This window comes from Equus przewalskii, chromosome 4 (assembly GCF_037783145.1).
Source record: "Equus przewalskii isolate Varuska chromosome 4, EquPr2, whole genome shotgun sequence".
Lineage (NCBI taxonomy): Eukaryota > Metazoa > Chordata > Mammalia > Perissodactyla > Equidae > Equus > Equus przewalskii.
The window spans coordinates 91,006,442-91,033,629 of record NC_091834.1 but is presented as its reverse complement, the minus strand read 5'-3'; the positions used below and the strand labels follow the sequence as shown (position 1 = coordinate 91,033,629).

Below are 27,188 nucleotides of genomic sequence, written 5' to 3'. Positions count from 1 at the left end.
GTATTATAAATCTGCTTACCAAAGAGTATATGTTACAGCACGAATGATTCATAAGTCAGTCATAATTTCTAAATAATTGTTACTTTCTGGAAATTGTTGGTTTAATCTTTTGATTAGAGCTGTCACTAGCTAAATAATCCCATGAGTCAGCCATGATTTCACATAGGTAATTGCATCAAATTCTCCCAATGTTTCCCTCCTTAATTGATAGTCATTAGGTGATTTATAATCTCCATAAGCAGAGAATTTCTCTTACCATCAATGATACTGCTCATTTGTCCTCAGCTTCTGCTAAACTAACAGTAATTATAGTAAATTTCTCTCTTATAATACTGTCTGACTTTTTTATATTTTCTGTATTTCCACTACTGACAGCCATTGAAATCATTTATTGAAGGAGCTTGAACCTGAGCTTTCAAAGCAGAGGAGAGGCATTAGTGTAAGAGCATGGGCTCTGCTGACAGCCTGCCTGTCTTTGAATCCTTGCTCAGACCCTTCTGTTTGAAGTAACTGCTCTGTACCTTAGTTTTGTAATCTGTAAAATGAGTACGATAATGATAATTCAAGTAAAACCTTCTGATAATATGTCCTACAATAATATGAATTGGGATATAGGACAATTGATAGCTGCCTCCAGTCTTCCCCAGCCCTTATTCCTAAACAGGCAGTGGGTTAAAGCTCTTATCACTCTAGTGGGTGCAAAGATGACGAGGTCAGCCTCACCTGTGAAGTAGAGAGGTGGAGGAACCAATACCTTCATCCTCAGTAGAATTTTTGCACTGAAATGATGGTATGGACACTGATAATTGGGCAGGCTCCTGAACTTGCTACCACTGTCCTGAAAGCCACAGACAGCCATGGGACCCAGAATTGTCTATGTTGATATTTAAGCTTGCGTAGATGACCACCATCAGTTGGGTGCAGCCCAGTCTTCTGAGTTAGCTGGGGGAACCCAATGGTATTGCCCAGGCAACATGATTTGTTTTCAAAAGAGAGCTCATTGGGACAGAATCCTGGAAACCTGTTACGCCAAAAATTAACATTCTAGTTGCTTAATAGTGAGGAAGTAGAAATGGTCTCCAGTGTTGAGGGGGTGGAGTGGGGTGGGTGCTAAGGCAGTCAGGGAGGAGCTGGGGGATAGTAGGGGCACTAAACTGCAATTTACCAACCAATATAGAAATATTTCAATATCTTTAACAACTCATGGGATTTACTGATACATATCAATTGAACAGCACCTCTACTCATGAAAATTCTCTCAAAATTAAAATTATTACATGTAAAGCATTTAAAAAAGTGCCTGGTACACGGTTAGTACTCAACAAATGTTAACTATTATTATTACATTCTTTTTGAGACCAATTTAAAAATCGTGTCCTTGTTTTATTAAACTGATGCAATGAGAAAAGACAAAAATTAGACTGATTACTTGGACCATTATGCTTCTTTATATCTTATTATAGTTAAAAGGCCATTATTATTCATCCAGGATCTTTGTTTAGTTTTAATTTAAATTGATTTGACATTATGAAGAGAAATAGAGGTGGCATTTTGGGATTGATAATGCTAACGCTTGTTAGAGGTGATTTTGTCATTCTGAATTTCATGTCTTGCTAACATTTTTTTTTTCTCGACACTGATCTATTTCCTATGTACCTGTACACTTAGAACAGTGCCTGGCAGATAAGTAGGCATTTAGTAGTTGACTGAATGTGTATTAAAGGACCTTTTAAAGGGAAAGTGTGGATTGTGGCCTGACAATAGGCATGTTAATCTCAGGTAAAGTACGTTTTCTAAGAAAAGGGCAGGAGAAAAAGAAGTAGCAAGTATTTTAGGTGTATTGGCCTAAGAGAGATGGATTGTGTGTAAGTTGTGAGGGTTCTCCTGCACCATTAAGCCTGAAGACAACTTTTCTTCTTATACTGTATCCTAACAGCAGTAGTGATGGATGCTCCTTGACTCTGTGCCTTAGGAGACATTATCTATTTGGGAAGAAAAGGACTTTCTGTGTTTCCTACAGCCCGAGACAAGAATAGACCTTGAAAGCTGGTCTAGTTCAGAGCACCCAAGGACAGTTTAAATACACTATTACTGCAAAAACTTCATGACATACCCACATCTCTTATCTTTATCAACTCTCTCCTTTAGCTTTTCTCTTCCTTCACTTTTGCTAGTGAAAATTCTCACCATCTATGTCCTGGTTCAGGAGATTCATTTCTTTCAGAGAACTTAATTTCTTTAGGTTCTTTCTAGCTTGAATATTTAGTACAGTGCCTGCCTGACGTATGAAAAGCATTAAATACATATTTTTTTAAAAAATTGGACATTGTTGTTTTAGCTTCTCCCCTCATCTTTTCAGTTCTCTAAGGATACTTCTTTTACCTGCCTCAGTTTCCTTCCAGTATAAGGTCCTCTGGCATGCTCACACATCTGCACAGTGTTTACTAAGAAGAAAGCAGAGTAACGGCAATTTTGATATGGCCATTTGCCACGAGGAAGACACAAAGGGAGGACAAGATAAATGGTTTCTACAAATCTGAAAGATCGCTGGAGATGGAGAGTTAGCTTTATTTTTCCAAGTGGATTCATGTTTATTGTTAAATCATCCATACACATTTGTGTGCTAATATGGGCTTGGATTATGCTTTATGGAAATCTGTATTCTTAAGTCATTTTAAAAACTAATATTGGGGTTTGCAAATTTAAACATATTCATTTACTTTCGTCTTCCCACAGAATTTTGTGCGTCATCACTGGGTGCACAGGCGTCGACAGGAGGGGAAATGTAAGCAGTGTGGTAAGGTAAGGCTCCAAACCCCATGGCCATCACAGGAGGCTTCCCAGGCCTTTGCAGGCACCTGAGGTAGATGAGTCCTGCCACCCGAGTCTAGAGCTCAGTACGTCACTTCCCTTCCGAAAGGCTTTATTTCTCTAGCTTCCCTTTCCTTAAGAGGCATTTTTGTTGTAGAACTCACTGCAAGAGGCAGTGGTCTTAAGACAAGGAATTAGCACATTTTAAGACAGATGGATGCACGTTTAAGGAGGATTTCATTGTTGATAGTTGAAATAACAACACTTCCTATCTTGTTAAAACCCCCTCCTGAGGCCTACTGGCCTATCATATTCTTTGATCACCAATAGAAGATCAATGGGTTGTTGAACAACACCGCTTCCGTTGATATATTATCATGGATGAGCAGAACTCTGTAGAAGAACAGCACAGAAGTAGGAAATGTGTCGCTCTCCTAGGGCATTATCCACTTCCTGGAAAGAGATGCTTTTCTCCTCTGTGGTTATTTTTGTCTCGTCTCTATCTTAGTATGACTGGTTACAGGCCCCTTGGGGTGTGGGGCTGCTGGGAAAAGTGAGATGGGGATCTGATAGCTGCGTGCTGTGGAATTCCATAGATTCCGTGTTATTGACCCCAACGGATTTGGGTTATGGCTTTTTTCAGTGTACAGAGGTCTACTTTAGGAATGAAAGGATCTTCTGGGAAGGTTAAACTGGTGATGAATCACACTACAAAGATTTTTCTTTTAATGATATCACCAATAAGCTGGGCTCAGTAAAGGGAAGTTTTGATTTGCTAGAGAGTGAGATAATTTGAGAGCATATATTCCTTATCAATTAATTCTTAATTTCTTTCTTTACTCATGAGTTTCCTTTCAGTCAAGCACTGGGGTGAGTTGAGCAGTATAGCATTTTTGACAACAGAGGGATACAAGGAAATACTGGCTGCCTGAGGTAGAGGTGTTGAGGGTGAGAGAGACCTGGAAAAAGTCTCATTAATTTTTCTGTTTTTCCCAGTGCCTGGAAAAAAAAATCATACTGTAGCCATTGGTTACCAAGTTTTTCTTTGAAAGGCTACACACCTTAGCCTCAAGGATATGGCCATCTGTTATAACTGGTTATCTCCTCCAGTTCAAACCAGTGACTCTCAGCTGGTTCCTTTCTAGCCTGTAAAGAGGACAGATGAAATAGGTTGAAAGGGGGAGGAGGTAAAAACAAGGAGATGAGGAGGAAGGGAGAGTAGAAAGAGTCATACCCACCATTTTACTTTGCCGGGAAAAAGGAGGTCAGCCCTCTACTCTCACATGACCTTCCTTCATTGGGTTCATCTACCCTTCCCTTTCTGGTATTGCCTTGGGGCTTATGGATTTTCTCTTACTTAGTGGACTGTAGACTATCTACAACTTCCCCATTATAATGTGTGTTTGTGTGTGTGTGTGTGCACGCGCGCATGTGTGTGTGTATGTAAGAGAGAAGAAACAGAGAGGCACAGCTAATTTTGAGGGCAGAGATGTGAAGGGTGGGAAGGATCTAGATGAACAGGTTCTTCACTTTGGAAAAATATATTCACTGGAGAACAGTAGCTGGCACCTCCCTCACAACTTTTGAGCCATAAAAGAGTTGGAGGAATTTTATTAAAAGAAAATCAATAAACATTACATATATTGTGATAAGTATTCCCTAGCGTCTATTACATTTCCTCCTCTGGCCCTGTCTTCTATTGGCGTCGTCAACTGAATGGGAAGAACTGGACTTCCTATACTCTGAGTTGCTGCGACCATGTCTCCTTTCCTGCCCAGTGTTCTCAGGCAGCCATCTTGGAATGCTCACAGCTCTGTGCTTGTCACAGCTATCAGCAAGAAAGTCAGTGATCCCAATTCTTCACATAACATTCTCATAATCATGTACAATTATATTCATTTCCTGTGTTTATAATCTAGCTACTTATGAGTTCTCAGAGCCTCAAGCAATTATGGCATGATATAGTCTTAGACGCATGTCTCCTTGCTGTATGATAAATGACTCTTCTTTAACTCCTGGTTCCTGCCTTGGATTAGAGGAAAACTAGTGGCTCAGTTTCTATTCACAGATTAAGTGATTGAAAATTCATTTCAAACTTTGCTGCTATGCATAATTTTCATCAGTAGGGTTGTACATTCTTATGTATCCAGAGATTTCTAAACCACCCCCCCCCCCCCACACACACACACATCCCTATACACATTATTCCATAATTTTCCCATTGGGATGGGGTGAAAAATACTTCACTTGGCAAAACGTTTTTTTTTAGAACTGGTGGTTTGCAAACTTTTGTAGTTGTTAAGGAGTGTTTATGGTTAAAGAGTGTTTGTGGTTTCAATTTCTACTTTTAAAAATCAAGAATAAAGTAAATATTTGGACTGATTTTCTCTCAAGCTTTGAATATGTCTTTGGCTGAGTGTGTGTGGCATTTAATGAATATCAGACGAAAGAGCTCAGGATTCAGTTGCCCAGTTGCTGTAACATTTGCTGACTACTACAGGCTGAGATGTTTATGAGAATTACATAGTTTTATTCATAGTCCTACATTATGTAAGAGTCAGGGTCCAGGCGGAAAAGAGATGGCACACTCACACTCAAATTATATGATTTGATGAGTTTTTAATAAAGAGAATATTTAACATGTGTGGACAGAGTGTGGAGAAACTGCAAGTGATACTGAAGAACTCTGAGACTAGTAAGAGCAGGGAACTATGGTCCAGCCAAGTCAGAAGAGGCAAGGAGATGGAGAGGACCTCTTCAAAGGACTTATAACCTTTAGTCAGGAGGCTTAGCCAGGCTGAGGTGACCTACTGTCTTGAGGAATAAATATCCCAATATCACTCACCTTTAATCTCTGGTGGCCAAACCCAGTAGAAACCAGAGCATGAAGGATACTTTCGAGGCAATCCATAAAAGTCAACTTTTTACAAGGGGGTGTAAGGTAGAGAAAGATAGAGAGTGGATCTGCAGGGGCAGTGGGTTTAATCTGCCACATATTGTTTAATGTAAAGCTGTATTCAATCAATGGGTAAAGGCAGGATGCATACTTATTCTGCAAATGTACCTCTTAGTGATCTTCACCACATACGTCTACATACTGCATTCATTCAATCCAAATTCACTCAACACTGAGTTATCCTTAGTACTCTAATTCATCAATATGTTGAGAAAAAGTATAGTCATGATTATAGCTAATTTGACTTTCCTTTTTGAAGGAACCAAGCATGCAAACTCAGCAGTGTACCAATTGTGGAAATATGCTTGTGAATCACAATTTGAAACTTTATCTCTTGTTTCTTCATTTATAAACATATGTAAAGTTATAAAAATAAATGAGTTAACTTTTTTTGTGTATGAGAAAGATTGGCCTTGAGCTATCATCTGTTCTAGTCTCCTCTACTTTGTATGTGGGATGCTGCCATAGCATGGCCTCAAGAGCTGTGTAGATCCGCTGCTGGAATCTGAACCTGTGAACCCTGGACCGCCAAAGCAGAGCACGCAAACTTAACCACTATGCCACTGGGCTGGCCCTAGAGTTAGCTTTTTGAAACTCAACATTTCTGAAATTTCAAACAGCAAATCTTGAAAGCAGTTTTTAATACAATAACACATAGTTAAACTTTGTCCTACATTTGTGATACCTTCCAGTTTCCTAACCAAACATGCCACGACATCATGAATTATTTGTCCATAAATCATATGGACTTTCATATGTAATTAGTTTAAGTAAATTAAACAGCATATTGCATTAATTAAATGGGAAAATGCCAAAACTACTCTTTATTCTAATGATTGTTGTTAAAAACTAATTTAAAATGACCTTATGGTCAACTTTAAATATTTTAATATTTAAAACATATGCATCTAAACAAAGTATACTTAATAGCATTTTTGTATTGCAAAAATCACAAAATGATTAAAAACATTCCATGAGGGTACAGTTGAGATATTATATGAGTTGTGAAAGAAGAGTACAGAGTCTAAAAATAATGGAAAATATTGAGCTTTTGAGGATGTTTCCTTATCAACTTAAAGCACCATTCTCTGCTGATCTGAAAATATATGTGCCCTGGGGGTCAGCTTTCAAGAGACCCTGCAAGGTTAGGGACAAGACATGGAAGTTCAAGGATGAGGATCCATGCACTGGTTAGACAGGTTTGGTTATTTGCCTGTCCGTGTGTTTGTCCAGCTATAACAAAGGAGAGTTCTGCTGTTAGCCTCAGGAGGACCATTGAGGAGGTGTAGAGGGGGTAATACAACAAGGGCAAAGAGATTCTACCTCTCCATGGAGCCCCTGCCAACATAGCTGCCGGAAGCCTGACTTTTCCTTCTGTCCTTGGCTGAGTATCAAGAAAGGAGACAAGGGCAACCACCATTCTACTCTCTGCTTCTGTGCTTTGACTATTTCAGATTCCTTGCATAAGTGATATCATGTAGTATTTGTCCTTCTGTGCCTGGCTTATTTCGCTGAGAATAATGTCCAGATTCATCCTAGGAAGGGGGAATGGGGAGGTATTAGTCAAAGGGTGTGAAGTGTCAGTTATGCAAGATGAATGAGTCCTCTAGATACTGTACAGCACTACAGTGCCTGTAGTTAACAATACTGTATTATATACTTAATTTTGCTAAGAGGGTAGATGTTATGTTGTGTTCTTATCACAAAAAGCAATTTAAATAAGGAGGACAGGAGATAACTTTTGGAGGTGATGGATCTGTTTATGGCATAGATTATGGTGATAGTTTCACAAGTGTATACTTATCTTGAAACTCATCAGGTTGTACACATTAAATATGTACAGCTTTTTGTATATCAGTCATTCCTCAATAAAGTGGGCTTTTAAAAAAAATTTTATTTTTCCTTTTTCTCCCCAAAGCCCCCCAGTACATAGTTGTATATTTTTAGTTGTGGGTCCTTCTAGTTGTGGCATGTGGGACGCTGCCTCAGCATGGCTTGATGAGTGGTGCCATGTCCATGCTCAGAATCCAAACCGGTGAAACCCTGGGCTGCCGAAGTGGAGTGCGCAAACTTAACCATTCGGCTGGCCCCAAAAGTGGTTTCTTTTCAAAAAAGCGGGGAGATGGGGATTAAGGGCTCAGAAGCAGTGCTCCCTGCTGCAGTGCCCAGGTGGCTAAGTCACTCAGTTCTCACGTGTAGAGCTGTTTCTACTGCCACTGCTCCCCTGGTCTTTGGCGTGGTCAGTGTCCTAGTAATTACAGCTGATGTGATTCTCTGGTCACTCTGGTCCCCATTGCTCTTTCTTCAGAAGTGTAGGCACTAGGATTGTGCAGAGGGAGGAGTTGAACTGCAGTGGAACCACAACAAAGGCTGCAGCCAATCCCATAAGGAGCTGGAATAGCCCCTCAAAGTTACCCTGCCTTCACCAATCATTGGATGTGCGCTGTCCTTGGCCAAGGTGACTCTTTTAGGCTTAGGGCAATTCCTAAAGATGGAAAGGTGCCTCCTTTGAGAGCCATCAACCTCCAACACTCCTATCAACTAGAGGAATGAGATGAGTGAGAGGCCTGTTACTATAAGAGTGGGTGATATAGGGAGTCTGGACTATCTACTCATGTATCTTGTGCACTTTGATGCTTTTCACGCCAGATCCCAGATGTTCCCACTTGAATGTAACAATGATTGCAGCTGGGCCTACCCAACCTTATGAACTCGTGATCTCACAGAACCCAGCTTATGACCACCTGGTAATTTGTGGTCAGGTATTCCTCCACCGGAGCATAATAACATGCCAGGAGCTGTTTTTTGAAAATATTCAGTTCTTTCCTGCAGATAGCACACTTTTGTTTTCAGAATCCTAGTGTCTATGTTGTGATTCTCTTATTGGTGCTTGTCATAAACTCCACAGGGCATCTTTTCTCCTCCCCAGTACCTCTAATAGCATGGGGTCTGCTGGGTTGTACGGCCCAAGGGATGGGCTCTACTTTCATTGCAGACTGGACTTGCTGCAGAGCACTTTTGTGCTCTGGGCTCCACTCTAAGCTGGCAGCAATTAATATTGTCCAATAAGGGAATTGGGGCAATATCCCCAGGAGTGGACTATGCTGCCTCCAGAGCTCAAAGAGGCCTGCAAAGTGCTGTGCTTCATTCTTAGCAGTCAAAAATGTAATAATTTGTCCTTTAGATTAGACAGAATATTCTAGCATGCCCTGGACCACTGAACCCTTGAAGCTTCACTGATGTGTAGGACCTCTGATTCTTCATAGGACTTGTCCCCCCACCTTCTGTTTTACCAAGACTTCCAATGTACTTGCCATTTCTTGCTCATCCACTTTAACATGATGCCATTGATAGGGTGGACCAAGTGGTTTTCTGCAGAGTGTTCATATGGTTCAGGCCCCTTTGTGGTACATTTGGATAAAATTCAGAAGAGTTAAAAGTGCTGGCTCAAGACTGTAAAAGTTTACTCTTGAGAAATTCTGCTTTATCCAACTTTAAGTCCTGCCTCCTTTTGTCATGTACCCTCAGGACCCAGTCTCATACACACTTTCCCATTCCTGCTGGTATATATTGGTTAGGTCCTGTAGCTAGATCTTTTGAGATGTAGTCCTTTTTCTCCTTTAGAAGCCTCTACACTTTCCTGGATGGGCACATTGGTGTGAAAAGGATATTAGGTCATTTGAGATACTAGCAGGAACAGTAGATGTAACCCTAGGATGGCATTTGTAAACTTGACCAAAAAGCAGTCCATGTTAAGTAGAAATGGCAGAATTGCTGTGATAGAGGAAGGAGCCACCAAAATCTCATGGAAATAGGCATGCTAGAGTTGCTATATTAGGCACAGCTGGAAAACTCATCAGTTGACTGTTAAAAACCCCAAAGTGAGGTCAAAACTATTTCTAGATAGCAGAATCCTTTCTTTCTCCAAGGCATACGTTATATGATGATATTACTATGACATAAATTCATGAAGCCTGGAGGGACAAAATCTGAGTAACTTTCATAAATTTTGTAATTCTCTTTCTCAGCTGTCTGGGGGCTGTTACAGCAAAAATAGTCTCAGTTTACACAAAAAGAAAATGTAGATAGTTCTATCAGCAGAGGAGCATTTCCCTCAATTAGTTAAGGGTAAAGAGTACAGCCAATTGTTTCCTGGAATGTCGTATCATCAGCAATATTATAGATTATGTGACTTCTCTGAAAAGCTGGAATGATTTGCTGTTGGTACGTGTGGTAACATCAATCTTATCTTTTAAAAAAGCTGTTTTTGTTAAAAACAATTTTTCCAAAAAACCAGCTTGGTGAATATTATCAGCACTAAAATTATAATTTTTATTGGTAAGGTTGTCATTTATGGGTCAATCAGAGCTGGAAATTAATTTTCATGGATGATCATTATCATAATTGTAGCTGGTTGCATCATTATGAAAAGACTTTCCTTTAAGGAACTTCCCTGATATTCTAGAACAAAGATAGAAACCCAACAGTTCAAGTTTTGTATGCAGTTTGGGTCATATTGACTAGAACACTAAGTATCTGTATAAAGCATTTTTGTCCCAGAATCAAGATGTTCATAAAAATATGAAATGTTAACATCATAGTTAAAATAGCTAACATGTAAATTAAAATATAAATCAGTAGCCATTGTTTTAGGCTTAATTCTAATTATACCTTAATTCCAAGGTCCCAGGTGAAGCTGTCTACTTCCATAGAGTCGTCTGCCTCTGCAATGGAAAAGTTCTGGATATCTTGTTTTAGGCTCTTCATACAGTCTGACACATTTGTAATGTGTACTACTGAGTATCCTGTGCCCCAAATTTTGTTTTTTTTCCCCCTCAGGAGATTCAATTTATGATCTGTAGCTTGTAGCAGGGGCTTTCAGATCGATTAATGGAAAAAACAGAAACTGTCTGAGGATAATAAGGCTGATTGGCTCTGATTAATGTATTGTAATTACCAACATTAGAGTGGAGGAATGCAGAATGCTCTATTGAAAAATAACAAAATGTCAATCTATGTGTATAAGTCAGTGATTATCCTGAAGCGATAGCATATTATGGACAATAAGGGCACTGATAAATTTTCAGAGCCTTTAATCAATGCCATAAAATATAATTACACCAATAGACAAGAATTTAGATTTTTCAAAGATAATTCAAATAAAGTATCTGTAGCTTCACATAATTTGCAGCACTGTCAGAAGCTATAAAGATATTGCTTACTGTAATTCCATTTATAAAGACACTATTATAATTCAATTTAGATGACCACATATGTTTACATTTTGAAAATCTTGAATGTTTATAAAAAATTTTAGCTTAAGACCAGTAAAATCAGTATAGCAAACTTAGGAAGTTCAAGTAAATTAGGATTTCAATGAGTAAATAAACCCTAATCATGCACAGACTAGGATAGTAGTGCTGCCATTTTTAGAGTGTGATAAAACCAAGAAAAGCCATATTACAAAACTAGCCTCATATGCAGTGATTCACATTGCGAGGCAAGGGTACACATACCAGTGGAAAACTGAATAGTTCGTTGAGGGAAAAAAGTCATGGTGGCTTTGCTACTTAAAGATTGAAAGGTGCACTCTGAGTAGGACAGAATTGGTCCATAGTCTGAGATATATGGTTAAAACTGGGGCCATTTTAGTCAGAAAAAAGTTTTCAATTAGATTTGTGTGATCCTGCATGTGGTTCGCTCAAAGGTCAAATAAGTGCCATTTTTTTTTGGTTAGAAAAAAGTTTTCAATTAAGCTGGTATGAGTCTGCCCCTGGGTCACTCAAAGGTTGTAGTTATTTATCAGCTTCAGCTGCTGAGATGCTCATCTGGCACAGTTTCTCAGCTTCAGCGGCTTGAAAGCTGTTGCACTGAAACAGCACAACCAGTTTGAGATCGTCTAGCAAAGTTCTGCTCTCACTGGGGAAATTTCCTTTTACTTTAGTGAATTTCAAATCGCTGTGGTATTTATTTCCCATTGGATACATTTACAAGAGTGGTATAACAGTTTTATTTTAAAAGTTCGCTTTCATTTTGCTAGAAATAATGAACTTTGCATCTAATTAAACCTATGATGAACATTTTAGATATTAAATATAAAATATGTAAAAGAGTGTACATAGTTTTCAAATAGGATAGGGAGTATTTGAGCAAAAATGTTCGAAGCTCTTTGTTTTAAGATAATATTGATTTAGTCTTATTTTTAATTCCTTTGGGTTTGCCTTTTTGTAATACTTCGTGAGCCTTGAACGTGCGATTGGATGTGGAGAGGTGTATTTTGTTGTTGTTTAAACCACATATGTTTACATTTTGAAAATCTTGAATGTTTATAAAAAATTTTAGCTTAAGACCAGTAAAATCAGTATAGCAAACTTAGGAAGTTCAAGTAAATTAGGATTTCAATGAGTAAATAAACCCTAATCATGCACAGACTAGGATAGTAGTGCTTGGAGGCAAGAGCGGTATCGACTCTTATGTTAGGTCAAATCAAAAAGGGAATCAGGTCAGGAGATTCCCTCACTCAAACTTCAGTTAAATACGTAAACAATGAAATAATTTCAGTTTGTTTCAAGTAAAGCCCTTTTTTCTGGTTGCTGCCAAGGCCATAAAACTGAGTTCCTTCGGTGTATGCCCTAGATTGCGGAAGAAAAAGAGACAACAAAGCTTTAACTGCTCGTAATAAGTGTTTAAACTTTATTCCAAGGACGGAACTTGATTAAAAAACTCAACCAAAAAAAAAGTGACCTTATTCCTCAAGGTTCTTGGTATTTATAATTCTCAAGTCAGTTAGATGCAGAGCATCTGACCTCACATTCCTATTTTCTTCTTTGATAATGATGAACAAAATAGCCCTTAATCACAGAGTCGGTTGAAATTCAGTCAGGGCATCTGTCAGTGCCATAATATCAGATTTGGGCCAGCATTTAAAATTGGGTAATTAGGAATCTGGCTCTTTTTGCTGTGCTGAGATCCCAGTCAAAATCTCCCCATTGCAGGTGGTCTGTGGGAACTTGGTCCATGAAGGCTCTGATGTGGTTCTATTTCTGTCTCAATGTCAGACGATAACCCTGAAGCCATGGCTGCTGTGACTCTGCCAGACTAGAATCCAAAACAAAGCGCAGAGCTGATTACCACTGGGCTCATTTCCAAGGGACCCACCACAATTCTGCATCAGCACAGTGCCCAGCGCCCCAGTTGTGGCTGGACTTGTTGTCTGTTTATGGTATCAGCCTGGCTGTCAGGACTACAGTGTCTGTTTCTCCCTGAAGCCAGAAGGCCAGTATTGAGCAGAAGGGTGGGCTAATACACTCACTCAGTACCATCGAATAGAGTATTGCTTGTCACGTTAGACACTGTAAGACTTTGTCAGCAAGATGGTGGATGAGGTTCCAGTTGATAGATCTTAGCAATAAAATTACTCCTTCATTTATACAGTATTATAAAGAACTTTTCAAATACCTTGCCTCGTTTGATGCTTATAACTACTCAGTGGTGTAGGTGAGGTTTGTATTTTGATTCCCATTTTCAAGTGAAGGGAGAAATCGGAAAGGTTAAACGATTGATCCGAGAACTGTTCTCAGCTGTGCCATCTCTCCATCAGCTTCATTTTGATATACAATCATGATGTATGAATTGATGGAATAGTAGCTGGGTAATAGCATTTAAGACTGTTTACTAGGACGTTTGATACAGCAACATTCAGCAGATTTCTAGTTGTTGCTACTGCTGCTGTCATGCCACCAATTCTATCACATTGATTTTCAGCCATGCAGCATGTCAATATCACAGACTTAAAAATGAAGATTAGAATCCTATCATGTTTTCTGTGTCCATGGGGGTTGGAGGAGGGTGCAGGGAAAGGGTGGTTTCGGTTAGGAATTTGAGATAGCATTAAGTTTGTAATTGGATCAATCTGTAATCGGATGACTCTCTTATTCAATTAATCAGAAAATATTCATGTCATGCCTATGATGTTCAAAGAACTATGCTAAGTTGTGGAGACCTATTAAGAAATATTACAAGGACTTCTCTCAAAGAGCTTATAATTCTGTTAGAAAGATAATACATGTGCACATAAAATAACCAGGATCTTAGGGCAGCTGTTCATTAATACCAAGGAGAGTAAGGTAGTAAGGCCTATTGTTTAGGAGGAGAGATCACGGTGAAATGAGGTGATCTTGGAAGACTTTTTTACGTTTTGTAGTGAAAGTAAAATTCAGATGCTGTACGTGAAATAGTGGTAGGCATTCTACTTGGTGGGTTGGGAATAACAAAACAGCAAAAAAAAAGTTGGCAAAGTGGGCAAAAAAATGGAAATATAAAAGAATAAAGTTGTGGAATATAATTAAACCCATCTCACTATAGACAGGAATTTATAATAGTGAGGAGTGGGAGATTGATGTAGAAAAATTGGCTGGGAAAATTATGGATGGCCCTGAATGCCAGTATGAATAGTTTGTTCTGTAAACTTGAGGAAAGGAGTAGTTATTTGAGTATTTTGAGATGGAGGCTGATATGTGGAACAGCATTTTCCCTGGTGGCAGTACCCAGGATAGAATGAAGAATACAGGGAGAAACAAACTGTCCATGGAGAGACAAGTTAGAAATGGAGCAGATATCCAAATATGAAGAGCTTGATGCCTGCTGGACATGGGGTCCAGGTGGGAGCATCCAGCTGTGCAGCCAAGATTGTCCTCAGGAGTCCCTGCTCAGGCACTGCACCAGCTTCAATATACTTCTTATTGGCTGCTAGCTTCTTTCCTCGCATAGTCCAATTGTTGCTATAGCTCTAAAGAGAAATTCTATTCGGTTTTTATTTTTACCCAGTTTATCAAAAGTTGCTTGAGAGATGTTGAGGAACTTTTCAAGTGACTCTCATGTGAAGTCTTTCCTGCATATTTGATGCCATCTTATTTCACATTGAATAGTTTATGCCTCATCTTTGAAAGGACCTGCATACCTAACTCTTTGGCCACTGGACTTTGTGTCCTCTCTGTAAGCTGTTTCTGTCAGGCAGTTCTAACTCTCAGGTGTTGCATGCTCTGTGGGTTGTTGCTGGCCACCACTCCAGTAAACATGCAGACACCAAACCTGTTCTAATAATTCAGTCCATGTGTGTTTTGCAAACAGTGCATCCTTTTGTAGGGGAAATGATACTATCGTTGACAAAAGGAGGCATAGCAAGACTCATTGTTTGGAGGGACATGAGAGTGTTAGGGGTCCTGAAGACCACCCCAGTTTGGATGATTCACTAGGAAGACTCATAGCATATGTTACTCACAGCTATAATTTATTACGACAAAAGGACATAAAACAAAATCAGTAATGGGAAAGGCACATGGGGCAGAGTCTGGAGGAAGCCAGGAGGAGCTTCTAAAAGGCCTCTCCTAACAGAGTTTCATGGGATGGGTTTAATTCCTCCAACATGAATTGTGACAACACATATTAAATATTGTCTATTAGTCTCATTGAGACTCAGTGCCCAGGGTTTTTATTGGGGGCTCATTACATAAGCACCCTCTGCATAGCACGTATCTACCTTCCAGAATCCCAGAAGGAAAACAGGTGTTCGGCATCAACCACGTTGTTTGTATAAACAGGCTAGGCACAGTGAGCCACCCTTAACTGTTCTGGGCATTGGGAAACCCTTCTAAAACCCAAGTTCTCAGATGCCAGCCAAGGGCCCACCTTGCAAGCCTGCCTTTGTCAGGATAGCCATCTCAGGATTGTTATGTTCACTGCTCTCTGCTGAGAGTGATTATATGATCACTTAAATTGTTGAGAAAGGGTTATTGATGGAGAAATTTTTCAAAATCCAGTAGAATCTGATGTTAAGAAGAGGTTATGTTTCTGGAAGTAAGATTTGAAGTTGGGGCAAAAGAGAAGGATTCAAGGAGGAATCACAGAGCACAGAGGACTGAAACTGGTCCTGGTCTGATGTCCACAGGCAGGAGATTGGGAGGTAGAAGGAGAACCTGGATGTGTTTTAGGAAACCAAGAGAGGTGAGAGTTCAAAAAGGAGGAAATGCTTTGTAGTGTGTACAGTGCTGCAGATAGGTAGGAATTATGAGAACTGCAAAAATGCCATTGGGACTTCTTTTAAGAATGTGTTGATTTTTTAAACTTAGAATTGTCTGTACATATCAAGCAAGACTTATCCAGCCAGTGCCTTAATAGCTTTCCTGCTCATCACATCTTTCTGTGTTTCTTCTGATCATTTTACAAAAGCCCTGATTTAAAATGTTTTTGTCATTGCTCTGCATTAGTTTGTTTGGGTTTAGATTCCACAGGCAGATATAAATGGGTCAGCTTTGGGGAGGCTAAAAAAATTTTTGAGCATTACTGCATAATTTTCTCTGGTAATTATTTAGGGACCACAGCAGCCCAAGAAGCACCTCTTCTTTTCTTGATGGAAAAGTAATTCTGCTTGTTCACTTAAGAGGATTGTGTTTGTCATTCCATTAATCTCATTGCTACTTGCTGGTGAAGAATAAAAATTGAAAGCTGCTGTTTGGAGTCCTGAGATCCCAAGGGGATGATGAAAGTGTTTGGATTTCCTCCTATGCCCTTGGACTTCTCCCAGACCCTGACTTCTAGGTCCTAACTCTCTGATACTTCATTTCTCTCTTTGTGGGTTCTCAGATGTTCAAGTAGTGTAGAATCTCTGAAATGGATGATCATTGTTGTAAAGAACCATGTGAACCAATAGTGGCTTTTCTTTTGCTTATAATAAAAACATATCAGAACCGCATTTATTTGGGGAAAAAAAAAGCCCACAACTCTTTCTGTGACTGACTTTGAGTAGTTAGTGGTATAGCAAAGACTGTGCCTCCTCTCTCATGCTCCAGGTGGTTCAGGAATAGGGAACTCTTGGTGTGGTAGAGGGTGGAGAATGTGACATTTGCAGTCCCAGTTACCTTGAATGGTGGGGATAGTTCTAGCTATATTCACTTCATTGGACTTTAAGAGGTCAAATGCCTGTTGTGATTGAAGTGGTTTTAAATTCTCTGTCTCTTGTCCTAACATCCCAGGGCTTCCAGCAAAAGTTCTCCTTCCACAGTAAAGAGATTGTGGCTATCAGCTGTTCCTGGTGCAAGCAGGCGGTAAGTTTTGGGAAGAAATACAACAAAGTAGACTCACGTTTTATCAACACAGGCTTATGTCATCACTTGAGTTCTTGTCTGTAAGTGGAAAGTTATCCTAATTTATGTATTATTTCTCTCACATAGGATCCTTGGAGGAAAAAAGACGGATTAAAACTGTAGAACTATAGCAGATATGAGCTGGGAGAAACTATAGAGATAAATTAACCCCTTCATTTACATACATTGAAGCCTAGGATCAGAGCCTAGAAAATCCTCTCCTGGTTTTGACCCTGGGTCTGGAATTGAGGACTTCTCACTCCTAGACCACTTTTTCTTTCCATTACACTAGATTGTTGACAATTCCTCCTTTGGTAGGAAGTGGCGACATAAAGCAACGTGCCATGTGAGATAATCCCTCTAACACAGGGGTCCAGGCATCTTGGTTCTTCTGTTTTTGATGTAGGTGACTTTCTATGGGGCTGTGTTAGGATAAGCGTGATCTTGTGCCTGTCATTTAGGTTTGGATATTGTTATAGCTGTCTATCTGCTCGTTGAAATGTAACTCTTCCTTACATTTGAACGTAAACAGTTGTGCAGCACATAACGTTTCAGTCAACGATGGACTGCATGTGCGACGGTGGTCCCATAAGATTAGTACCATGTAGCCTAGGTGTGTAGTAAGCTGTACCATCTAGGTTTGTGTAAGTGCACTCTGTGATGTTCCCACAGTGAGGAAATCGCCTAAAGATGCATTTCTCAGAATGTATCCTTGTCGTTAAGTGATGCATGACTGTATATTCATTAGGATCCAATGGTAATTTCCCTATTTTTTCTCTTTTGTCTATCCTCTTTCCATTGTTAACACCTCTGTCCCAACCAGATGGCTCATGTTCTTACTTGTTTGCCTATGTACTTTTCTTTTTTTAACCAGACAATACGTACTCTAGCTACTGGGTTAGCAACTATGGCCCATAGGCCCAATCTGACTGACTGTGCTGTCATGGCAGAGTCAAGTAGTTGCAACAGAGGTAGTATGGCTCCATAAGGCTAAAATATTTACTATCTGGACTTTATGTAGAAAAAGTTTGCAGACCCCTGCTTTAATTTCTCAACTCAGCTACTCGTTTGAGTGACTGTATAACTGGGATATATTGTCCTCTCATTGCACAGCCAACCTGAAAAGAAAGGGCTGGCGTGTTTCAGCTGGTTAAGGGTTTGCATGAAGACTTCAGCCCTCTACACACATCAGATTTAACTAACCAAACAAGGCCATGGGGCAGGAGCAGATGCATTTAGTTGAAACACATAAAATTGATACTTTTGTGGATCAAAAACTTTTGACTTTTGGCAATTCCATAAGGGTCAACCTAATAACCTCTCTAGAATAATTTCCCTGGACCCCACGTGTCAGGAGAACTGGGTAGGGATGTATTGGTCTGGACAGTTCAGCACTTGCTGTGTTACCATCCTGCCACATTTTTTATTCTTGGCATCTCCTTTCAGTTAATTGTTGCAGATAGTCTTTGTGCTTCTGTTCAAGAACATGTTGACAAATATAAGGTCATCCTGGTCCTTGAATGAAACTATGCCATCAAGGCAATATTTCCTCCTGGAGAGGAAGAAGCAGATTCAGGGTCCAGATGTCCCTGGTGGTGTGCCACGATATCTATGCTGCTGGTTTCCCTGATCTGGTGAGACCTTACTTGTGGAATGGCATCATTGGCAGCAGTGGGCTCAGGCTGTATCTGCTTCCTCCCCTCCAGCTCCCAGGCTGTGGTTAGATGGTTTATCCAAGGTCAATTAATTTGGGAACTCCATCCCACTTTACAGTGAACATGTGTGCTGTCTTCATTAGTGAATAGTCCAATTAACTTACTACAAAGACAACTTTGACTTGACCATTGTGGCAGAGCTTTGGTCCATTCCCCATATCTTTGAGTTTCCCAGGGTCTCACACTGTAGAAGGTGATTTTGCAAGGACTAAAAATACAAAACATTTCAAGACATATTACAGTGGTGGTATATTTTAACACTACAGGTAATCCTTTCCAGGATATCTGATGTCAGACAAATAAGTGCCCTCAATGGGCACATTCTGCAGCAGAAAAAAACTGGGTTTGGAAGCTGGGTTTCCTGTGTTCAGGTCCTGACTCTACCACTTAAAAGTTGTGCAGTTTTGGACATACCTCTTAGTCTCTCTAGATTGGAAATTACTCAGGTATAAATTGAGAGAGTTGAAATAGGTCATCTCTGAGATCGCTACCGTTTTGGAAATGTAATGGCCATTCATTTTGGGGGTCTATTTGAATTGCTAAAAGAAAATCACTTTTGAAGAGGTATTCAGGTAGCATTTCTCTGGTATATCAAATTGTTTGCAGATCGTCAATAACTGGTGGTATGGGGAATTATTAATTTATTAACCTGTTTTTCATGATTAATTGATTTAGTAATTAGCTGCTAGATCATGTCAGATCTTGAGGATATGCAGAAATGATGAGAAAATCACCCTGATGTGATATCCTCAGAGTGGCCACATTTGCCAATTTTCCTGAGACAGTCGTAATTTATGTCTGTTGTTCCAGCATAATTATTATCAGTGCTCCCTTTTATTCTTAAAATTGTTCCAGTTAAGATGATAAATTATGTGATCACATTAAGTATAATCCGAGTAGAAACTGATGTTAAAGTTTTAAAAAATCACTATGATTAAAACTAAGACCCGTAATTATTGTGTAATGTGGATTTTATGTTTATTAGAAAACAAATGTTACCAAACATCATTGTCACTTTACAGCCACACAAAAGATGATTGAAGATGTGTTTGGCCTAAGGTCACTCAGTGCATTGTGGTCTAGAGTAAAGCCCCTCACACTGGCGTATGGTTATGATCATTACTCTACGTTTCTTTCCTTCCTTTAAACAAAACAAAACATTTAGACTTGCCCAGTGTAATAGGCCCACTGTATTTCTTAGAGGCCCTAGAAACCCAACAGAAGCAATGTCTTTGTTCTTTGTTACCTCTTGGATTAACAACTCTCTGGAAGAGGCATCTTCTTTCCTGAGTCTCTTAAACTGGAAGGACTACCTGGGAAGGATTTACATCTATGGATAGAGAAAGGACAGGCAGATGGTAGGTGCTGCTTTTCTGCTTGTCTTCATTTCCTTCTCAGCATTATCCCAAATCAGCTGAGTCTGTGACCAGCACAAGTCAAGTGAAACAAAATTATCTGCAAAGTTAGGATTAATAGAACCCTCCAAACCTCTAACATCTTTGTGTAAATATCCTATTAAGAGGTTATGAAGTTTTCTCTGGCTTTGTCCTACAAGATTGATATCAACTGTTATCAGTTTGTAAAGTGAAATGAATTGGAAATCTGGTCTTGAGCTTCTGGAGCTGGTTGGGCCGTGATAAGGAACATGTGTCCTCGGTGTGTGCATGTGGTATGTGTGTGTCTCTATGCATGCATGAGCGTGCGTGCACGAACTTATTCTTTCTTTTTGCAGCTTGCCATTTGCACAGAATTGTTTATTGGCTTATTTTTTTCTTCAGTTTCACAATAAGGTGACCTGCTTCATGCTGCATCACATTGAGGAACCCTGCTCCCTGGGGGCTCATGCTGCTGTTATTGTCCCACCCACCTGGATCATTAAGGTGAAGAAACCTCAGGTAACTGCCGGGACCCTGGTGCTGCTGGGCCAGTGCAGAGAAAAAGTGACTGCTGCTTCTTGCTTTTCTCCCCCTGACTAGTCACTGGGTTCCTATGATCTCTGCTCACTCATCCCCATGGTCCCGTGCTTAGCTTTCCCAGTTCATCCCATTAGCATTGGGTTCTCTCATGGAACCAGCCTCCCTTTCCTAAAGAAATCAAAGTTCCACAGCAGGAAAGTTTCCTCTCCATTCATATGCTAATGATGCTCTCTTTGATGGGTGTTCTCCTGAGTTCCTTAAAGTACTGGTGGTGGGTAGAGCTAATTCCTTTACAGCTGATTCTTATACAACTCTCTTCTCTTCCAGCCTGGGCATCCCCAGGGAATGAATGTGAGGGCAAACTGTGCAGGCTTCATTGTTTGGTTGAGATTACCACCACTTCCAACCTGAACGGCAGACTGTGGGTCATGACCTTCCTAAATACACAAGGCCTGCTTAGAGAGCAACACACTTTTCTTAAGGCAAAGTAGAATTTATCCTCTTAATACCTAATCTCATTCTGTATTCAATCCTTGTTGTACTTTCTGTCCTAGATAGTCTCTACTGCAATATTCTGGGAAACCTTGGTAGTTTCTCAACAAGGTCATAATCTTTGATAGAAACATTTCTACCTTTATACTATACATCTTAAACAGCTCCAAGTTATGGGATGGCAGACTTAGTGCTACAGGGAGAAGATTATGCCTCCCCTAGGGTGCAAGTACCTTAGGAAGTCTTATTGAATGTAATATCTTTAAAAGATAAGGCAATCTGACTTCATATGGTCTGCAAAATCATGCAATTCATCCTCGTTGACTCAGTTTTACTTAAAAACTGGTGGATTAAGGATGCTGTTTTACTTTGTGTGTTTAATATAAAGTTTAGCCTTTGTTGGTGAGTAACATTTAGGAATAATCTTTTCAAGTTACAATCCATGGAAGCCCCTTGGGAAATCGTTTCTAGAGACAAGTACAGTGTCTACACATTAAAAAAGAGGGAATCTAGTCCTTTCATTTTCCATTTTAGAACCAAATGCCAAGAAATGTTAAATGAGTTGCCCAAGGTGACATAGCAAGTTAAGTACAGTACTGCATCCGAAATTCAAGGGTACTGATTTCCCATTTAGTGTTATTTTAAAATCTCTTTAACATTTTTACTTCTTTGTTTTTTTCTGTAAAATTCAGTAATCTCTCCATGAGCTTTATATTAAATATTCAGTTAAATCAACATGTTTTCATCGAGAACCATGATGGTATCAGGAAGGCTAGTAGGCATTGTGATGTAATACATGATCCTTGCTCTGAAGAATCATGTAGTTATCTTAAGGAAAGATCAGAGAGAGCTTCATGAAGGAGGCGGGGTTTATTCTGCCTCTTTAAAGGTGGGTGGGATTTAGATAAGTGGAGAGGAGAGGAAATAGCAGGCAGGAAAATGGCATGAGGAAGGGTACCGGTCCAAAATTATGTTCATGGGACTATGAGGCTAGCTTGACTGCAGTGGAAGGTTTATGTAGGGGTGTGCCAGAGATGAGCCTAGGGTTGCTCACGCCTGACTGGGGGGAATTTTTGATACGTGTGAACTTATCCTTTTAAGCAAAGGCGTGGTAGAGTGAAAATTGTATTTTAGACAAAAACAACTAGCAAGAGTGTGTAGGATGACCTAGTGGTGTGGAATTTTGACAGACTAGAGATAGACTAGTTAGGGAAATCAGAAGATGATACCACTTTGCAGGGAAATTATAAGTTTACTTTTCTAAACTTTAAAAAAGACTTTTTCCTACAGAAAATTTCAAGCAAGTGAAGAGAGAGAAAAGATTGTAGTGAATTCTTCTATAATCATGAACTTGTCTGCCACTGTTGTTTCATCTATCCTCTGCCATACCACATTTTTTTTTTTTTAAGATTTTATTTTTTCCCTTTTTCTCCCCAAAGCCCCCCGGTACATAGTTGTGTATTCTTCGTTGTGCGTTCTTCTAGTTGTGGCATGTGGGACGCCGCCTCAGCATGGTCCGATGAGCAGTGCCATGTCCGCACCCAGGATTCGAACCAACGAAACTCTGGGCCGCCTGCAGCGGAGCGCGCGAACTTAACCACTCGGCCATGGGGCCAGCCCCTGCCATACCATATTTTTTGTTTTCCTAATTAATTTTTTTTTATTCTGGGATTCACATGCAGTTGTAAGAAATAACACAGAGGGATCCCATGTACACTTTACAAATTTTCCCCTCATGGTATTATCCTGCAGTATTATGTACAACATCACAACCAGGATGTTGGCATTGATTCAGTCAAGATACAGAACAGCCTATCACCACAGGTATCCATCGTGTTACCTTTTCATAGCCACATCCATTTTTCTCCTGGTTCCACCTCATCTACTCTGTCTTCCTGGAAGTGGAAGTCTCCCCCTTTTTTCTTTTGCTACAGTATTTTAAAGCAAATTTTAGCATATCATTTAATCTGTGAATACTTCATTTTAGAGAAGCAAAAATAGCATTTTAAAAAGGCAACCATATACCATTACTTCACCCATCAAAATGAATAACTACTTAAAATATTTTCTGGTTGCCTCAAAAATAACCTTTTTACAGTTATTTTTTTCAAACCAGGATCTAAAGTCCACAACTGACTTTTTGTTGACATATCTAAGTCTCTTTTAATTTCTGACAGTCCCCTCTCACTTTTCATGCCATTTATTTATTGAATAAATTGGGTCACTTTACCTGTAGAATTTCTCATTTTAATTTTGGCTGGTTGTATCCTTATTGTGTTTTAAAATGATTTCCCTTATTGCCTACATTTCTTGTAAAATAATACTTAGATATATAGACTCAATTAGATACAGGTTTGATTTTTTGGCAAAAGGACTACACGGGTGGTGGAGTGTATTTCTATGGTGTTGCTTTCAAAGGAACATAACGTCAGGTTGCTCATTCTCAGTGGTGTTAGGATTGATCAGTGAATTCAGGAGCTATCATCCTAGTCCAGCTATTGTGAAGTTATCCATCAGCCTTTCACCTGTTGTTTTATCCATTAAAGATTATTACCTAAAATCTTTTGTTTCTTTAGGAGTTGCCAAAGGGTGACTCCAATTTTTACTCCTCAGTTTTTAGCTATGATTTTCCTATGGAGAGACCTTTCCCTCATTACCAGCAAATACATGACAAGCGCTTGAGTATTTGCCTTTATTTGTAAATTTTCAGAATTATACGTTGATACCTTAGCAAATTTTATTAGGTAGCTAAGAGTGGCGGTGGTTTTTAGAAAGTATCATTATGAATTATGAACTTACATTATTATGTGATATATATGATGTGTTTCCATACACTAGCATCATTATTCTTCTTAAATTTATATTGTTTCATCTTTGACCAGTTAGAACTCCTTCCGGGTGGTTCCTGTCTCCATTTTTCATGAACCATGAGGTTTGTGATAGCTTCCTTAGTTTCGGGAATAACACCATGTGCCAGGAACATCGTGTGCATTTCCTGTCCATACCTGGAATCAGCCATTTCTCTGAGGAGTCTTGGTTACTTTTAATGGGAGATGGTATTTACAGTTCACAGTCTGGATGCTAAAGTCCAGATTTTTTTTCATCATGTGCCTTTCTGTTGTCTTCTGTGTTCAGGACATTTTAATAAGAAGAATAAGGAGAGCTAACATTTATTGAATGCCTTTATATGTGTTAGGAAACATTTTAAGTACTTTACATTCAGTATCTCATTTTATCATCACTGTACTCTATGAGGCAGGTATCCCATTATTCCCACTTTGCAGCTGAGGAAAGTGAGGAATAGAGAAGTCAAATAAATTACCTGGGGCTATTTAGTTGTTAAATAGTTTGAGGTGGCATTTGAATCCAGGAATTCTGATTCTGGAAACCAAGCTTTTAATGATTTGTCATGCTGCCTCACTGTCTAACTATTGCAAGCCTGGCTGAATCAGATATCTTTAAACATTTTGGTGGTTCTTCCTCCTATGGGCTCCAAAACTGTCAAGTAACTTAATCAGTTAACTAAATTCTATTTAAAAGCTGGTGTATGATGAGTTTGGGGGCCTATATAGTAGTGGTTAAGAGTTCTAGCTCAGGACCCAGACTGCCTCGATTTCTAAACTTGATTTGCCACTTAATAACTTGTACAAGCTCAAACAACCTAAATTCTTGTTTCAGCTTCTCATCTGCAAAGTGTAAATAATACTAGTACTTAATGCGTAGGGTTTTCATGAGGACTACTGAGCTAAGAAACAAAAAAATAAAGCACACAGAACAACAGCTGGCTCATTGTAAACACTCAAATGTTAGCTCTTGTTATTTTCCTTCTTGTTGACTTTTAGGAGTGCAGGGTGTATCAGGTGAAGCACTGGAACGACAGGTGACAGCAGTGGATAGTCATACAGGGGTCAGGACAGGAGTTATTGATCCCTGAGCTATCTGTATTACAATCAAAGAGGATGAGATTTCTCATGGAGAGTGTAGAGAGAGAGACAAGAGTAGGGGCCACAGCATGGCGTCTCCTGTGCACTCAAGCACACCTTGCAATACGACTATAACTGTTGTATTTTACACTGTAGTGGGATTGTGTGCTCACTAGCATGATGCCTACCTCATGGGAAAAAGTCAATAAAAAAGTAGAAGAAGACTAGATGGGCATCCGCATGCAGAAAGTGAAAGGAAGAAGAGAGTCCTGCAAAACAGGGATAGAATTATGATAGTATGGAGTTTCATTATTAAAATTGGAAAGAAAAATAGGGCAGTCATCTGTTACACCCTGTAGACATTAGAAAAATAACAAGGGTTGTTATCAAAACTGTAGTTTGTAGAGTGTGGAGCATGGGTGACAACCTGTTAGCGATTATGTGGAAGCAGTAAAATTAGAGGATTAATTGGAGACATGGGAAATGATTAAAAGAGGGAATTTGGAAGGTAGATGAAGAACAGCAGATAAAATGTTTTTCCAACTTTTAGAATTCATATCTCTTTTTTCTATACATCGATAATATTTCTATATTCTATTAACTGCTTAAAAATGATAAAGAAGATATTCTTAATTGAATTAAGTAAACATTTATTTAGCCACATTAAAAGATGCTGTTATATGCAGTGGGAGGTCCAAAGGTGAATCAAATGTTCATCTGATATCCACAAAGAGTATATACTCTCTAGTGGGAAAACAGATACAACCATCTAAATCGCTGGGCAGAATGTGGATTCTGGAAGAGGAATTCAGCCACATGTAAGTCTAATGAAAGAGTGGCCTTCTGGTATCTGTGAAGGTTTGCCTTTTTGATTCATGTGCATCTTTTAGGAGAGAGACACACAGGGTGGTGAGAAGAAGGGATGAAACAGGTTGGTTAAATCAGCAATGGTCAGTGAGAGGCCTACACATCTAAGGCAGACAGTGGTAAGTGCTACCTAAGATGTGGGAACATGGAGTAGGGTTGAGCAATTTCAGTTGTGGATATCAGTGGAGGCTAAATGGAAAATATGTCATTTGTGTTTGGTCTTGAAGGATGCAGGAGGTGTCACTGGGAAGAGGGATAAGGAAGGACAATGCAAGTTGACAGGTCATACTGAGCACAACAGTTAGGATGGATTATCAAATAAAGTCAGCTTTATTTGTGATGTTTGTCTCTAAACAAATGATTCTGGAGAGAGCAGGAGTAAAGGAAATCTACTTGGATGTATAATGATCAGGAACAGTGGGTTGTAAAGAGGTGGATTTAAACCACATATTTTCCTTCTCTGTTAAAAGATGGCTGGCTCTGAGTGGATAATTACTCTGTGACTAGTTGTGGAATTGGGAGCTGCGTGAAACCTCGATGGTAAGGAGAACGAGGGCTGCCTGGATGATTTGCTTGGTTTCATCTCCAAATTATTTGGAGAGAAGAAGAAGTTAAAAGATGATGGAAGTTAGATGACTGTAAAGAATTAAAATTAAAACAAAACTAAATTTTAAGAATCAAGCCTGAATCTGTTGATGTATTTAAAGTTACAGTTGTCAGTGTTTCTCCTCTGGACTGAAAGTGTTAGAGGATAATATTTTGATTGGATAAACAAGTTAAAGACATTCGAACACTAGTGTAAGTGCTTGGAGCTGATGGAGCAAGACCTGCGTTACATGAATTTTTTGTCTGGTCAAGTTATAGGAGACCGGAGGTGTGTGTTTTTAATAAATGACATCATTTTACACATAATGCTTTAAAACTTGTCTTTCCTAGTTTAAAAAAAAAAAGAATCTTGGAGAAAAGTCTCTATTAGTATAGATGGATTTAACTCATTTTTCAACTGCTGTATATATTCCATACTATGGATATGTTACAGTTTATGTAGCCAACTCCCCACTGATGAGTATTTACGTTGTTTCTAATAGTTTACTTATAAACAATGCCACAATCAGCTTCTTCCCAGCTTTGTATGGGCCTTCTTCATGCTAGTCTTTTCTTATTCCTTATGACTGGATAATCTTAAAATGCTGGAGGACCACGGACTATAATGGCAATGACCAACAATATCCCTCAAGATTGCCCAAGCCATTTCCTTTGGTCAATTCTAAAGGTTAATTAATAATCACTGTGATTTAGCCATATATGCCTAATTGAAGCTGCTTAGACCCTGTCCTTACTTTTAGAATGAGTTTCTTTATTCTTCT

The 27,188-nt window shown here is 39.3% G+C and overlaps 1 protein-coding gene across 12 annotated transcripts in view; it reads left to right on the top strand.

The window, feature by feature from the left end:
- The window catches only part of DGKI (diacylglycerol kinase iota), a 424,664-nt gene that overhangs the window by 187,973 nt on the left and 209,503 nt on the right, over nt 1-27,188 (top strand). For 10 of the 12 annotated variants that reach the window (XR_011539629.1, XR_011539628.1, XM_070617834.1 and 7 more), the window contains exons 6-8: nt 2,737-2,802; nt 16,798-16,869; nt 20,402-20,518. Coding sequence is in view for 10 of the 12 variants with exons in the window: in XM_070617834.1 (XP_070473935.1) it covers nt 2,737-2,802; nt 16,798-16,869; nt 20,402-20,518 (255 nt within the window). In the remaining 2 variants the exon portion in view is untranslated. The remainder of the gene's footprint in view (nt 1-2,736; nt 2,803-16,797; nt 16,870-20,401; nt 20,519-27,188) is intronic. The other 2 variants (XM_070617836.1, XM_070617837.1) reach the window with 1 other exon arrangement.